The sequence below is a fragment of the Schistocerca nitens genome, chromosome 1, assembly GCF_023898315.1.
Source record: "Schistocerca nitens isolate TAMUIC-IGC-003100 chromosome 1, iqSchNite1.1, whole genome shotgun sequence".
Lineage (NCBI taxonomy): Eukaryota > Metazoa > Arthropoda > Insecta > Orthoptera > Acrididae > Schistocerca > Schistocerca nitens.
Window position 1 is genome coordinate 434,833,773 of NC_064614.1, and position 15,593 is coordinate 434,849,365.

General features: G+C 37.1%; 1 protein-coding gene across 1 annotated transcript in view; it reads right to left on the reverse strand.

Moving 5' to 3' along the window:
* Positions 1 to 727: 727 nt before the first annotated feature.
* Positions 728 to 15,593, reverse strand: part of LOC126251263 (CD63 antigen-like) — a 54,316-nt gene continuing 39,450 nt past the window's right edge. Inside the window, exons 3-5 of the mRNA XM_049951625.1 lie at positions 12,531 to 12,701; positions 1,920 to 2,144; positions 728 to 1,046 (exon numbers count right to left, since the gene is read on the reverse strand). Coding sequence (XP_049807582.1) covers positions 981 to 1,046; positions 1,920 to 2,144; positions 12,531 to 12,701 — 462 coding nt within the window. The 3' untranslated portion in view covers positions 728 to 980. The remainder of the gene's footprint in view (positions 1,047 to 1,919; positions 2,145 to 12,530; positions 12,702 to 15,593) is intronic.

Below are 15,593 nucleotides of genomic sequence, written 5' to 3' on the forward strand. Positions count from 1 at the left end.
GTTGGCAACCACTGAGTTGTTCTGAAGTGCTGTGTAGCATGCACACCTGTGCAACAAGTCTACATCGATTTTCTAAAGAAGCTTTCAAATGTTTATTCATATTATCCAAGTGAAGTACAAATGTGGGGACATTACGTAACACACATTTACTTTGCATCTTCAAGTTATTTTTGCCCATACTACCTTTTTATGCTAACATTTCCCAACCCCAGCAATTTCTGTAATTGTACAATGTGTTGACAGTTCACTTTGAACAATGTTCTTACAGAGATGTGTGCCTGCCTGAAGGAACAGACATTGAATCCACAGCTGCTTATTATGTAACAACATTTGATTTGCAAATTATGAACATTTATTTCAGCTGTACTATTTATTGGCGACAAGAAAATTTTGCAATTTCGGCATCACTGAAGGAATCTACAATATATGCTCTCAATGTACTATTCTCCACTTCCAACACACAGTCCTTCACATAATTGAAGTATTTATATCACCAGGGAATGTGGCAACTAGAATACATTGGTCTCTCCAGAACCAGTACATTTTTGAATTATTTGTTCAGCAACACTAGCAATTTTTGTTTACTGGTGTGAAACAAGGAAGTTTGAAATTAAATTTTCTAAAGTCACCATACATTGTCTTTGTAGACCAGACCAATAATCCCATCAGTAGGATTAATTCACTGTAACTAAGTTGGAAGGTAGAGTAGAAAGTTTTTTCACTATAATCAAACTTGAGCTCAATTTTATTTGTTAAAATTGTAGTTTCAATACAAAAGGAACACAGAATTAGCCATTATTTATTTACACAACAGTTCTCAGTAATTGTCTCTGACCAACAAGATTAACTGTAATAACTTTCAATGCTTTTAATTTTGAGTATGGCACAACATGATTTTACTTCATTTCACATGCATCAGTCTGAAAATTGCAGTTGATGAATCATGTACATGTTTGCCTTACTTAGAGGAATTTCTAATGTTACACAGATTCATAGTGTTTTCGTATGGACTTGGCGAGACAGCAGGACAGAATAATTCCCAGTAGCTGAAACAAAAATATCACAATAGTACATTGCAGGTGGTGTGAGAAAGGAACGTATGGTGTACCTGTTCATAACAGGAAACATTCAGACAAAATTTTAAATCCTTCCAAAAATATAGGGTGTACTAGTTCCCCTTGAATTATTGTTATCACAATTAAAGTAGTTCATCTATTATCAAACACAGGAAGTATGTAATGCACCACTTTAAATTCTGTTAAATGCTTTAATTTCCCACACCATTCATTGAACATGCTCAGGTGTCAGGTACCTTGCACCTTGTGGAGTTGCACATGTAAGCATTTTTAGTAGCCTGTGGTTTATAGCATTTAGCAGCAAATGTAGTGGTAGTAGCAGTGGTGGTTATTTACATGTACCTTACACTATTAACACCTGTGGCAGCACAGTGTGGAACATGCATGAAGCTTTTTAATGATAAGTATTGTTCAGTTCACACAGAGTAAGAAATGGAGTGTGAAACCTTTTCTTGGCTGTAAAGCAATACATTAATCAGCAATTTAAATGGAAGAGGGGCTGACTATCTCCCTTGCCTCCTCACCAAAGTATTTCAAACACTTACGTTAACTATCACCATATCAAACATTTCATTGTTTATCCAAAGGCAGCACCACAACTGTGTTACAATACTTTTAAGGTTCAGAGGAAGATTGTTTACTGTAGTAGCTACATGACAAATTTTGGTAACCATCACTCAGGGCTAAATGATTGGATGTAACGTAATATCCTTTCAATGAAGGCACTATTAGAGTTACCACAAGCTATGCCTGGCATAGTATGATTCCTTTTTGAAGGAATCATCTGTGCTTTGCTTGCAAGTGACAACTTTACCACAAACCTCAATTTTAATTTACACTAACCTGAATAAATGCTATTCCAACACCAACACCACCCAGTGTAACAGCATTTGCTATTACAGATTCTTGAACTGCAACATGACAGCTCCTAATGTGATGCTCTTCTGCCATTGTGACATTACAGCTGTACTGTGTATGTAAGAAACTGGCACAGCAAGAGTCTGGTAGTGACCCATTTTTGTATATAATGCCCCAGTCTGTAATATTATTGGTCCCACAGCAACTGAACTGGAAAAGATGAATACTAATTGAGTACATACCGAATTAGGCACACTTTGTGAAACAGACATTTTAAGTTACATGACAATTGGCAGACATGAGGAATAGAAATGATAACTGAAGAGGGTCAGCAGAAGAAAGTACTAATAAACAACAGCATATTTTGCATTACTGTCTTAAGGAAAGAACATGTCTTAAAAGGCAAGGACATACAATGATACCAAACAAGTTATGTAGGAGATAATATTTTCTGATAGTTGCCTACTCAAAGAACTAATTGTTACATTCAGTACATAACTTTATCAGATCAATCATTATTAAATGAGAGTTAGCACTTTTTGTAACCCCTTCAATTCCTGGCTACTCAAAACAAATTAAAGGAATTTGTTAATGAGAACTTATGTAATTTTGAAAATATTTTAGTTCATGACAACTTTCAACTCTCATTAAACAGATCTCAATTGTCCGTTTACAGACAAATGACAATATTCTGTTCAGTGTTATGTAAATGTTATTAAGTGTCTAGAAACAAATGCTGAGTAGCTTAAGCATAAAAGCCATAATTTTTTCAGATTAGTTATTTTTCTCCAAATGGACAAAGTAATACAGCACTCAGCTTCTCGTATTTGCATGTGTGTGAGGTAGACAAATATAAATGCAACAAGCCAACAGCTTCTCTTAAATAGGGGCAAAGTTTCTTCTCCATTCCTTGGTGAAGGCTTTTAAATTCCAGGTTTCTTCCAACTTTTGTAAGGTACAATGTCAGATGTGCCGTAAGTCACCTTATGGTATTTGCAATGGCAGCAGGCCTGCTGTGGATGTCTCCTCAGCTCATATCAGCACAATCATTCCCTTGAATGTGTCAGTCAGCATCTTGAGCTTGGCCTCTATGTATGAGAATCAGGCCTTTCGACTGCTGTGTGTGCTACGGGAATAACCTGTACACTAGAATATCTTTAACACAATGACAGTAGTTTATTTGATCATAGAATGCCAAATACAGAGCTCAGACTGAATGCTGAACTCTCAGACTAGGAATGTGGGAACAGATCACTTGCACTTTGTGAGTTCTGTTTGCCTGTATTGCTAAATACATTGTGCATAGGAACCCACACAAGTCAAAGTAAAAAACAAAGAACAACAAACATACAAAATGTAACAAAAGAAAGCTTTGCATGTCATGAGAACAAAGACAGCATCCCTAGTGGAATGTGCCCAACTACTTAGCACACAAATGAAATTGACACTTGAGACTTGTGCACTAACAACATGTACCAGATGACATCTGCGGTCCCTACAACAGGCCCCTCAGTGGGAGCAGAGTGCCATCTAGAAAGTACACTGCGAAGTGCACATGACTGCCAGATCTTGTGCACTGTGGTACAGAAACTGCTGGCTTCTGGGGCACAGGTTGAAGCTGGACCAGGCAGCAGAGTAGGTAGTGGTTGTCAGCCCACACATGGAATACATACTGTCATGTCTGGTGACCATGGTCTATTTTCGATCTAAGATAATATCCGGGGTGCAGTTTCTCCTGCTGACAACCTCGTGTGGACCTATGTAGTGTGGCTGGAGAGCCACACTGTCACCACACAACACTACACTGCATCCTGTAAGCACAAGCTGAAGTCCTTGTGTGTGAACAGTGGACCAGTACCACGTCTGGATAGCTGTGGGGGTGTATCTCTCCAAGATGCCCAATAAGTGTTGATAGGTTTCTTGATGGGGGAGGGGGGGTGTGGCAGCTTCTATGAAATTACAGCATATTCTCAGTGTTTCCTCCATGTACCAGCTGTCAAGGAACCACCCAGGTCTGGTCTGTAGGTGTTGTGAAGCCCAAGGATAACTGGTAGATCCTCAGTCCACCTGACCACAGAGTATATCAGACCCACTTTTAGGGTGCAGTGCCATCATTCCATGATTCTGTTCCTGGCTGGATGGTAGCTGGTCATGCAATTATGGCTCATGCTGCCAGCTTTGTGACTGCCTCTATCTGTTGTGACATGGGAAGGGCAGCCAAACTGCAAAATCCAGTGCCTTTTGAAGGTGTCAATGTTTTGACTAAGATTGGCTACTAGGACTGCTTCAGGCCAACAAGTAAATCGGTTTAAAATGGTGAGCAGGTAATGTTGATCATTTGAGGGTGATAGCAATCAAAAGATATTGGTGTGGAAATGTGTAAAGCACACTGGCATTGGGAAATTACCTACTAGTGCATGAACATGCCTCCTAATCTTGCTGATTTGGTACTGCAGACATTTCGTCCACTCTCTGTAGTCCTCCATTTCCCCTGGATACACAAAGTCAGCTAGAATTAGATGGAGCTTAGATCTTGTGCCTGGGTGGCTCAGATTATGCAGATATTCAGACACTTTCTGACAGATGTTTGGAGGCAGGTATGGACGTGGGCATGGCTATGGATACATCACAATACAGTTGTACACTGGTTCCAGGAATGTTCACAAGCTGTTGTAATGATGACTGTCTTCACAGGCCTTTAAGCTCCTGATCAAACTTCTACACTTTTGCAAGTGCCATATATTCCATTGTAGAGACTACTCTGATGCAAGAGGCATTCTGCCATAATGTTGTCCATACCTGAGATGTGCTGGACATCTGTGGTAAATTGGGCTATGTACAGCAGCTCAAAGTGTTGTCTCAGCAAGCGGTTCAGGTTATTTTGCCATAATAATAATATAATAATAATATAATAATAATAATAATAATAATAATAATAATAATAATGTCAGGAGCTTGGGGGATAGTAAATATTTTGAAGGCATGAGCCTTGACATGAGGGTAGAAATACTAGATAGCTTCGTAAATCTCCAGTCATTTCCTCTCATATGTGCTCCATTTCTTTATGAGGCAGTCAGCTTTTTACAAAAGAAAGTTAGCAGCTGCCAGGTTTAACTGACATTTGAGTACACTGCCCACTGCAGTCTGATTCACATCTACCACAGCCAACAGTGCATTTGGCTCAGGATGTGCCACCAGTGCCACATCCACTATCACTTGTTTAGACAGGAAGTCTTTAGGACATGCAAAGAATTATGGTGCTATTTAGGCATACTGAACCTTTGACAGTATATGCTGCATGCAATTTAGTTAGAGCCACTAATAGCCATTCTGGTGGACCGACATCCTTAGGATGAGGTACTTTACCACGGTTTTGTTATGGTAAGTTGATATACTTTGATTGAAAAAGTTTTTACCTGTATCTTTAAATTTATTTTCTTTGTTGGTTTAAAGGTTTTTTATTTATTTCATTTATTTAGTGAAATAACGATGTCCTCAGGTCAGTCCACCAGAATGGATATCAGTGGCTTTAACTAAACTGCATGCAGCATATACTGTCAAAGGTTCAATATGCCCTAAATAGCACCATAATTCTTTGCATGTGGCTGGCTGGGGCAGCTGGCAGATAACATCAGCCTTGCTTATCAATGGTACCGAGAGTGAGGGGGTAATGTGGTTGCCTAGAAAGTCTATTTGTGGCTACTCTGAGATGCACTTCATCACATTCAGCATTATTCCTTGTTCACTAAGTAACTGGAAAACCTGAGAGAGATGCTGACAGCATTGTTCTGATGGTGCTGAGAAGACAGATGTCATCCAGGTATGTGAAGCAAAACAGCAGACGATGGATCACTGATTCAACAAACCTCTGTCACATGTGCTGCATTCTGGAGGCTGAAAGTCATGAACTTTCAAATAAACGAAAGTGTGTAGTAATAGATATCATTGATATGTCATTGGGATGTCATTTGCTACCAGAATCTGTGTGGGCATTGGCACAATCTAGTACACTGTATACACAAGCATCATCAGTCAATGTGTAGTTGTAGTCACAGAGCAGAGCAGAGCTGGTGGGCACCTGTGCAGGTGTTTAAAGCTCTAGTCTCTGCAAGGCTGCCCACGCACCCTACTTCTCAAATAAGGTGCAGGGGAAAGAGCAGGGTCTATCAGATAAATGCATAATGCCTTCTTCAACCCATGTTACCAAACTCCGCTTTTGCTATCTTCAACTGGTCTGACACCAGTCTTTGATATTGGCAGGAGATTGGTGGCCCCTCAGTTTGTGTGTGTTGGACAGTGTAGTGTCTGGTGTCCCTCAGTATGCCTGGTGGCTTTGTTAAAGCCATAAAGTCTTTCAGTAGTGTGGCATATTCACAGATCACAGTGGTCATCTGGGCAGATTGGGTGGGTGTCTGGTGCTGGAAGCCTGTGGCCATCAGCCCAGTGGTCCAGTCTGCAAGGCAGGTATTGGAGATGTCTTGCTGAAGATGCCAAGATATCTGTGCCTTTAATTGGTTCACCAATGTCTGCCACAGTGAAATTCCATGGGAAGACACAGCTGAGGCCAAAATATAGATCCTCATTCTCTGCGGCCCTGTGAAAATAGCCAAGTTATTTGCAGATGCTGGGCAGAATGTCATATGCAGTTGGCACCAATGTAGACAGGGTGTGTGGGTAGATGCATAAATCTGAGCTAGTGTATCAGGTATTTACAGACAGTGGATCAATCCCTGATGAATAGACACTGTGGCATTAGCCAGCAATCTAAGTGCCTATGGTCGATTGTCATCGGCATTTGGGTACACACACATCTTGGTACAGCATTGCCCATGTTCTTTGAAATACAGATGCTACCAGCAGACAACACCCTGCATGTTAGATGTCTGCATAGGCGAGTGAGATGTGGCACCTCTGCGGCAGCACCTTCTACCCTTCACCAGCTGCAGTCTCCATTGATGCTGCAAGACACTACCAGCTGGCTGATCTACAGCATCAGCTGGCCAACTTTCACCACTAATGCTTGTACTCTGCACATGCTACTGTGGTGGTTGTACTCTTGCACTACGCAGTTGATACCATGATAGGCACAGGTGATATGGCATCCAGTACTCAGATCTGCCTTGGCACCTAGTGATCTCTAAATTGCAATAATCACCTTGAGAGAAGGTGGCAAGCAGCTGCTTTAGATTGTACACAACAGCTGATTATGTATGTGTAACTGTGTCAATTTTGTTTCCAAGATGCTGCAAGTACTGTGACAGTCTTCAGTTGCCAATAGTCTTGGATCTGTACCTGTCTAATGCACTACTCTCGAGAGGCAGGAATACGGTGGATCAGTTTCAAGTTCAATTGGTCATATGCATTCCCTTCAGGTAGGGTGACAGTGATGTCCTATCATGTCTTTCTGTTCTTTAGGCCTTGAGAACATTTTTTGGCCTAACTGAAGTCTTAGAAAGTAAGCTGTCTACCACTTACATTCTGTTATCCAAGTATACAAGTATCATGTCTGAAGTTGAAACAATGCAATCAGCATTGTTTATTCACATTATTTCACCGATTTATCAATAAAACATAATATGTCTTATCTTTTATCTTACCTCATGTATTTCAATTGGAACCACTGAATGGTAACATTTTCTGTAATTTTTTTAACCACTGAGTGTAATTAACAAAAATTGTTTAAGTGTTTCAATTGGGATGATAGCAAAATCTTTAATGGGGGCCACAAACTCATGGGAGTACTTTTTAGGATAAAGTCAGTATCCAGTCATCCTACATTGATTGAAATTAAGCTTAATGAAAATTTCAGGCAGGCAGGTACTACTGATGTGAAAATATCAAGATTCTCATAACAGTACAGTGAAAAATAGTATGTCTAAAGATTCACTTACAGGCACAGTAAAAAAATGTTAATATATTGCATCAGAATATTAGGGGATTAAAAAAACAAAGTAGATGAGCTTCTTGTTTGTATACAAGATTTAGGAACTGAGGGTGGAATAGATGTACTATGCCTGTCTGATCATCATATAGTCACAGGTGTGGAAATGGTAAATGTAGGAGGATAGAAGCTTTCAGCACATTTAAGTAGACAGACTATGGAGAGGAGTTGCCATATATGTTGAAATCAGTCAGTGTGAAAAATTTGGAAACTAAAAAATTTTGCATAGAGCAAAACACAGAAGCTTGTGCATGTGAGCTTTAAATAAAGGCACTTTTCTAATTGTAGCTGTGTATAGGTCCCCACTGGGAAATTTTCAACTATTTTTGAAAAACTGATACTTTGTTGTGCTATTTGTCAGACAGAAGAAAGCAAATTATTGTTTGTGAGGATTTCAAAGCAGATTTTCTGAAAGAGTCCAATAGAAAACTTTACCTTTAAGTATTACTTTGTTCTTTCAACCTGGCATCAGTTATTGATTTTCCTACACAAGTGGTACAGGAAAGCAGCACACAATGATTTCATAGACCAAGATAAATTTAATCAAATAAAAACTTTTCCTGTTGAGAATGGTCTGTCTGATCATGACACAGCTAATTACAGTATATGATATAGCTCCATACAGTAATGCAAAACACTCCTCCAAAATAGTGCATTTCATTAACAATTTAACACTTCAAAATTTTAGGGAACACTTGCAACAACTACACTAGGATGAGATTTACAGGGAACATGATGCTAATTTGAAATTTAACTTATTTCATGATACCTTTGTGAGTATATTTGAAAACAGTTTCACTAAGAAAACTGTGAAATATAATTGAAGAAACCATGTAGAAAGCCATGGCTTACTACAGGAATAAATATCTCTTGTAAACAGAAAAGGGAAATGTATCTTATAGCTAGGAGGAGTAATTATCCCGAAACAACGAAACACTATAAAAACTACTGCACTGTATTAAGAAAAGTTATTTAAAAGTCCAGAAGTATGTGCATTATGTCAGATTAGCACATCTGATAATAAAATTGAAACAATTTGGCGTATTGTGAAAAGGGAAACAGGGCAACCAAGGCCTCAGGAAGACTATCAAACACAATGGAAAGTTTGTTAACAAGAAGTCAGAAGTAGAAAACATGAAAAATCATTTAAGTGTTTTCTCTAAAACTGGTTCCAGCTATTCTTTAGAAAATGCAAGGCAGTATATGGAAGTGGCAGTACCTATGCAATTTGATAAAGTTGAAGTTCAACCCATCTCTCCTACTGAAATCAGGAAAATAATAAATTCACTCTAGAAGCTCACATGGAATTGATGGCATTTCCAACACAGTACTAAAAGCTTGTTCCCAACAAAGATTCTCAGCCACATATGTAGCAGCTCATTGAAACAGGGAATTTTTCCAGGTAGACTGAAACACACTACTGTTAAACCATTGCATAAAAAAGGGGATAGATGTTATGCTAAAAACGACCATACAATCTCACTGACAGCTTTATTTAAAATTCTTGAAAAAGTAATGTATTCAAGAGTAGCATCAAATATTTGCAAAAATGAAGTACTAACAAAATGTCAATTTAGTTTTCAGAAAGGCTTTTCAACAGAAAATGCTATATATGCTTTCACTGATCAAATATTAAATGCAATGAATAACCGACCATCACTCATTGGGATATTTTATGATCTCTCCAAGGCTTTTGATTGTGTGAATCAAAAAATTCTTCTAGATAAGCTTAAGAATGGTGGTATGAATGGGACAGTGCACTTATGGTTTAATTCATATAACTGGAACAATGCAGAAGGTTGAAAATAACAGTACAGATAGCTACAAAAACCAGCAGAGTCCTCTAAGCGGGGAGGTATCAAGAATGGTGTCCCACAGGGTTCAGTGTTGGGTCCTTTATTCTTAATATATAAAGGACTTGCCACTATATTCATGAAGATATAAAGTTAGTTCTTTTTGCTGATACAAGTATAGTAATCACATCCAAGAAGCAAGAATCAGTTGAGGAAATTGTAAATGATGTCTTTCAGAAAATTATTAAGTGGTTCTCTGCAAATGGACTCACTACATTTTGAGAAAACACAGTTTATACAATTCTGTACAGTAAGTGACGTAACACCGTTGATAAATATAGACTGAATGGAAGTCTGTTGCTAAGGTAGATTACTCAAAATTACTGGGTGTGTACATTGATGAGAAATTGAACTGGAAGAAACACATCGATGATCTGCTGAAACAGTTAGGTTCAGCTACTTATGCTATTAGGGTTATTGCAAATTTTGGTGATATACATTTCAGTAAATTAGCCTACTATGCCTATTTTATTCACTGCTTTCTTATGGCATCATATCTGGGGCAATTTGTCATTAAGAGAAATTATTCACAGCACAAAAGCATGTAATCAGAATAATAGCTGACGCCCACCCAAGATCGCCTTGCAGACATTTAAGGAACTCAGGATATTCACAGTCACAATACATATATTCACTTATGAAATTCGTCATTAATAACCCATCCCAATTCAAAAATAACAGTGAAGTGTAAAGCTACAACACTAGAAGAAAGGATGATATTCACTAGTCTGGATTAAATTTCACTTTGGCACAGAATAGGGTGAATTATGCTGCCACAAAAATCTTCAGTCATTTGCCAAATAGTATTAAAAATCCGACAGATAACTAACCAACTTGCAAAAGCGAATTAAAAGAATTTCTGAATGCAAACTCTTAGTCAATAGATGAATTTTTAGATGTGAAGTAGTAACTGTAAAAAATTATTTTGTGTGAAGAAAACTTACTAACTTACTTACTTCTTGTCAGCAATTATGAGACCTGAGAATGTGTGTGAGACAGGGCCAGTACCTTAAAGACTGAGCTGCTCTGTGTGATGTAATGCCAAGTCACAGAAAGCAACTTTCAGTGTTCTAAATCTAAACACACCTGAATTGGTTTCACATTATCAGACAACCATGGTATTCTCTGGACCACAACAACTACAGAAATTTATTAGAAGAGTCAACTGCAGCAGAGCAATGAGAAATTAAGTTCCCATGAACATTTATTTTTAAGCAATCAGATCTGTGCAGCTTATTTCAGCTATCTCCTTCAAAATTAACATTTGTAAAGACTTATTTTTTCAACAATTATCCACAGCAAAGGGGTTACATTGCAGTGCTGTTTGGTTTATCCATACAGTATGTCAGTTAATAAGTAACTGAACACTGCAGGGCAAAGATGCAATATAAACATAGCCAAACCAAAAAAGATGCATGAAGGAAAGATCAACATATCTGTAGTCTAATGTTTTTGTAAGGTGACATCAAACTTTTCAATCTTTAACTTTCTTCCCCTGACCATGATTCTGGGTGGATGTATTGAATGTGTATGAGACAATACATACTTGCATAAAAGTCTTTACAGTACATCCTCTGAAAATGATACCTGGATATACCATAATATGGTAACTTTGGAAGCCATTGTGGAATGATTTATTACACAGCATTCTATATCACAACTGGATGATACTGCATCTCCAAGAAGGAAGAGGTAAATATCACTCTTTTCAAATGAGTGAATATTTCAATTTAGACTGCTACAGCAGTAATTTTAGTGAGACTAGAGGTGCAAACCTGGATGCTTGACTTGCCACTGGTTAAAGTATCCACCAGCCACACGCCTTGAATGGTCTACATTCACACCACCTTACAGCACCAGTATTTGAACACTGGTAGTGTTCTTATCTTTTGCACATTAAATATTTTTTCCATGTATTTTAATTATGGCCACATCAGTGTCAGTACTTTAATACTAAATGGATTTAAAAATTTTGTTCTATGAGTACTACCACCCAGTATCTGGATTTGCCCCAAATTTAACATTTCAAAGGTACACCCAGTTTTGATGACAGCCAGAACTGCTTCGTGAATACAGTCTTAATATCCAGCTTTTCTTTTCTTTTCTCTTCTCTTTTCTAAAATTTGCTTCTTAAACATGTACCATATGAAAACAGGAGACATATACTTGATTACTGTGATACCCTTTACACAAGCTTTACTTTGTGTACTTGTCTTAGTCTAAGGATTTAGGTTCTGCTTGACTTTTTAATCATTGGTCAATTTCTATGAAAATATTGTTTTCATTATTATAATGTAGAAATGCACAAAACTATTAGAACAGTTGTGTATCACCCAACTATATTATATTTTGCTGCTTGTATTATAGATGCTCTGCACAACATTGTGTTACTAGTAATCAGAAATTTTATGAATGAAATATACTGAAAGAACAAATCACTACTCCAGACAAATAGAGGTTAAATATGCTGATTGATATTTTTTGTACACAGAAGCAAAGGATCAAATCACCGGAGTGGGGAGTGGGCATAATAATTACGATGATAATCGCTCTCACTCCTGTCACTATGAATACTTTTATTCTCGCAACATATACACAGTGCGTGTCGCATAGAGCACATACTACAGAGAACTGATCTGGCGAAGACACGGTGTTCCTGCAGTAGACTAGTGCTATTATTGGGGGTGGGGGAGAGTAGAACCAGTGGTTTATGTCCCCAGAAAACCACATGTTTTAATTCCAAATGAAAAGTCAATGTTGTGACCAAAATTGCAACAGTAGTGTAAAAGTCAGAGTACTTACTTCTTTTTGAATGCTGTCCCATACAATAGTTATTTCTGGACTATCTCTATAATGCACCATACTGTCATTCATTCTCTTGTTTATTACTTCCACAGCTGCATCTTCAAGAACATAACCAGCTATTCCAGCTGCCAATTCTAAGATGAATATAACTCCCAACAATGCAGAAAACTGGAAAACATTGTATAAAAAGTTAACAGTAATCTTACACTTGAGAAACATTGCATATTTATGAATATGTGTAATATTTGTGAGGGTATTAAATATTGAAATACCCATTAACTAAACAACAGGATCATAATTCTTTTTTCTATACACACAGTTGGGTAACTGTTGCATGTATTAATGATCATTATTTACTAATTATTTGAAGGGAAAGTTTAATCTCTTTCAAAGCAATACTGTTTCAGTCATGGTACTCATTTCCGAAGTCAGTCACACTCATGAATCCACAATATATCATCTTTCTGTCCTTTTTCTTATTGACTCTGCAACATTACAATATCATTGTAAACTCAGTATCTCAGGCCTGAAGGTATGATATTAGCAGATTAGTTCCACAAGAAATCTGAGCTCTCCGCCACAGTGTGTATCCATGGAGCATGTATTTGTCTCCCCTCTTTAGTACATTATTTCATAAGAACAAACTTAACATTTAATTCCACAGTAATTCCATTTGGAATGCCAGAATGTTTGAAATTTGTAGGAATTATTTTTGGAAAGGCCTGTAGGAGTTTCTTCTCACCCAGTCAGTGCAGGCGGTTAGTAGTACTGTAGTCTTAATTTAAATAAATATAATTATGTATTAACAGTAACATTCTTTGACCAACTAGCTGTTTACATTTAATGAACAATGATTTCAGATTCTTTATTCACCATTGAGCACCTGAGGTTGAATAGGCAATTTACATGGATATCTTAACATTTTCCTTGAATAGTTAACTTAAAGCTAAATGAGCATTGCAAATAGTGCCCATAGATGATAACATAGACCCTAACATAAGAAATACATTCAGTGACATCACAATGAAATCCTTAAAAATTAATGTCAATTTATTTTATATTCATAAATTCTGTTATATTGTAAAAAGGATTTATAGTAACCAGTTTAGTAGCTTGCTCCTGAATCTACTTATGTGAGGCGACCAAGAAGAAAATGGAAGTTTATTAAATATTTTTAAACTATTGATTAGATGGGAATTCCCTGTTTTGTCAGCCTGTGCCTAGGTATGTCTAATTTTGTTTTGCTCTGGTATTATTGTGGTGCATGTTTTCCCTCATTTCAAAATCTGCTATATTGTTTTTTGCATACAATGCTGAGGCATATATAAAGATTAATAACTGTTAATATTTTCAGCTGAATGAACAATGGCCAGCAGTGCTCTGATCTACCAGAATTGCTCATTGCCCATGTCACTTCTGAATTTTTAGAACTTCAGGGATGTTAAGAGCATGTCCCCATATCAGCACTCCATACTTTATGTGCAACTGAAAGAGTCCAAAATAAATAACCCTTAAATATTCTTTTGTCACCAGGCTTCTCAGTTTCCACATGAAATATGTAACTAGGCAATTTTGTGCTGGTATGGTTGGTGTGTTTCCCACATTAACTTAGAGTCTACATGAATTCCTAGAATTTTAACTGCTTTCACCGCAACCTCTTGACAACCCTAGTATAATCTGTTCGTTTTTATCAGAATTACAAAGCAGTGTATTTGATGAGAACCAATTTAGTGCTGCTTCCAGGCCATCTTGCATCATATCTTGCAGAACTGATGTTCTCATGCTGAGCAAGCAAAGTTTTGTCAGAATAACAATTAACAGTATTGGGGATTCAATGGGGCAAATCATTGACTGAAATTATAAAAAAGAAGGGTCCAAGGACAGAACCTTGTGGGACTCTTGTCTTTACTTCTAGCAATTGTGAGTGTTTCTGACAGAGGCAAACTGCTTCCTATTGTTTAAATATGATTCAATTACTGCCAATGCAGAATCTTGCACATCATAGAATTTGAGTTTAGCAAGTAAGATGATATGAGAAATGCAGTCAAATGCCTTAAATCACATAAAAGAAGTGAGGCTTTATTTTTATTCTTAAAGGCTGTTATTACTTTATTCACAATTGAAAGAACATCAGTGATGGTATTTCTTCCCTTGCAGAAGCCAAATTGGCTATTAGAGAGTAAGTTATGTGACTCAAAGTAGTAGTTTAGTTGGTTATAAGAGATTCAAATATTTGAGAAAATGGGAACTATTGAAACTGGTCAGTAATTTTTGAGATCATGTTTGTCCCTTTTTTATACATTGGGATAACTTATGGCATTTTTAAAGTTGTAGGATAGACTACAAACTCTAGATACCTATTAAACAGAAAAGCCAATGGTTCACTAATTATATGCACTGTTTTTTTTTAATTATGCAGCTGGATAACTAAGAGTAGTCCATGCTCTTGGAGTTTGAGAACTTTGCCACTACCTTTGTAATCTCCACTTAAAGGTATTGTTTGCAGGTGGTTGTTGCTTAAGTAGATCACTTGCATTAGTGTGTTTCAGTTTTGTTCCTAATCTCACAGAGTCCATGAAAAAAAAAATTAACTTTATCCGGTCAAGAGCTATGCTAAATTCACCATTCCTGCAATGCTCTTGCACAACATTCCATGCAGCTTTGCACCTATTAGGAGCCCCTTCAATGTATCTTTCGTATGCTGTTCTTTTTGCCATTCTAAGCTTAGTTCTGTAGGTTCTCTTACATTCAAGATACACTTTGTACAGTTCATATTTCTGCTCCATTCCATATTTAAGAGAATTTTTATACATGTTGTACAATAGCATTTTCCCTCATATTGGTAAGTTCATCTGTGTACCACTTAATGTTTTTCTTTGTGTGTTGGCTTTTATGATTAATTTTTATAAGAGAACAAGAATACCACAAATCTAAATAAATTTTAATGAATTTCTCAAAAGCAGTTTCAGTTTTATTTATTCTCACGTGACAGTTATATATACAATCCACTACTTTAATACAAAACTGGCTCTGCAAAATAGCAAGATTTAATATTTACGT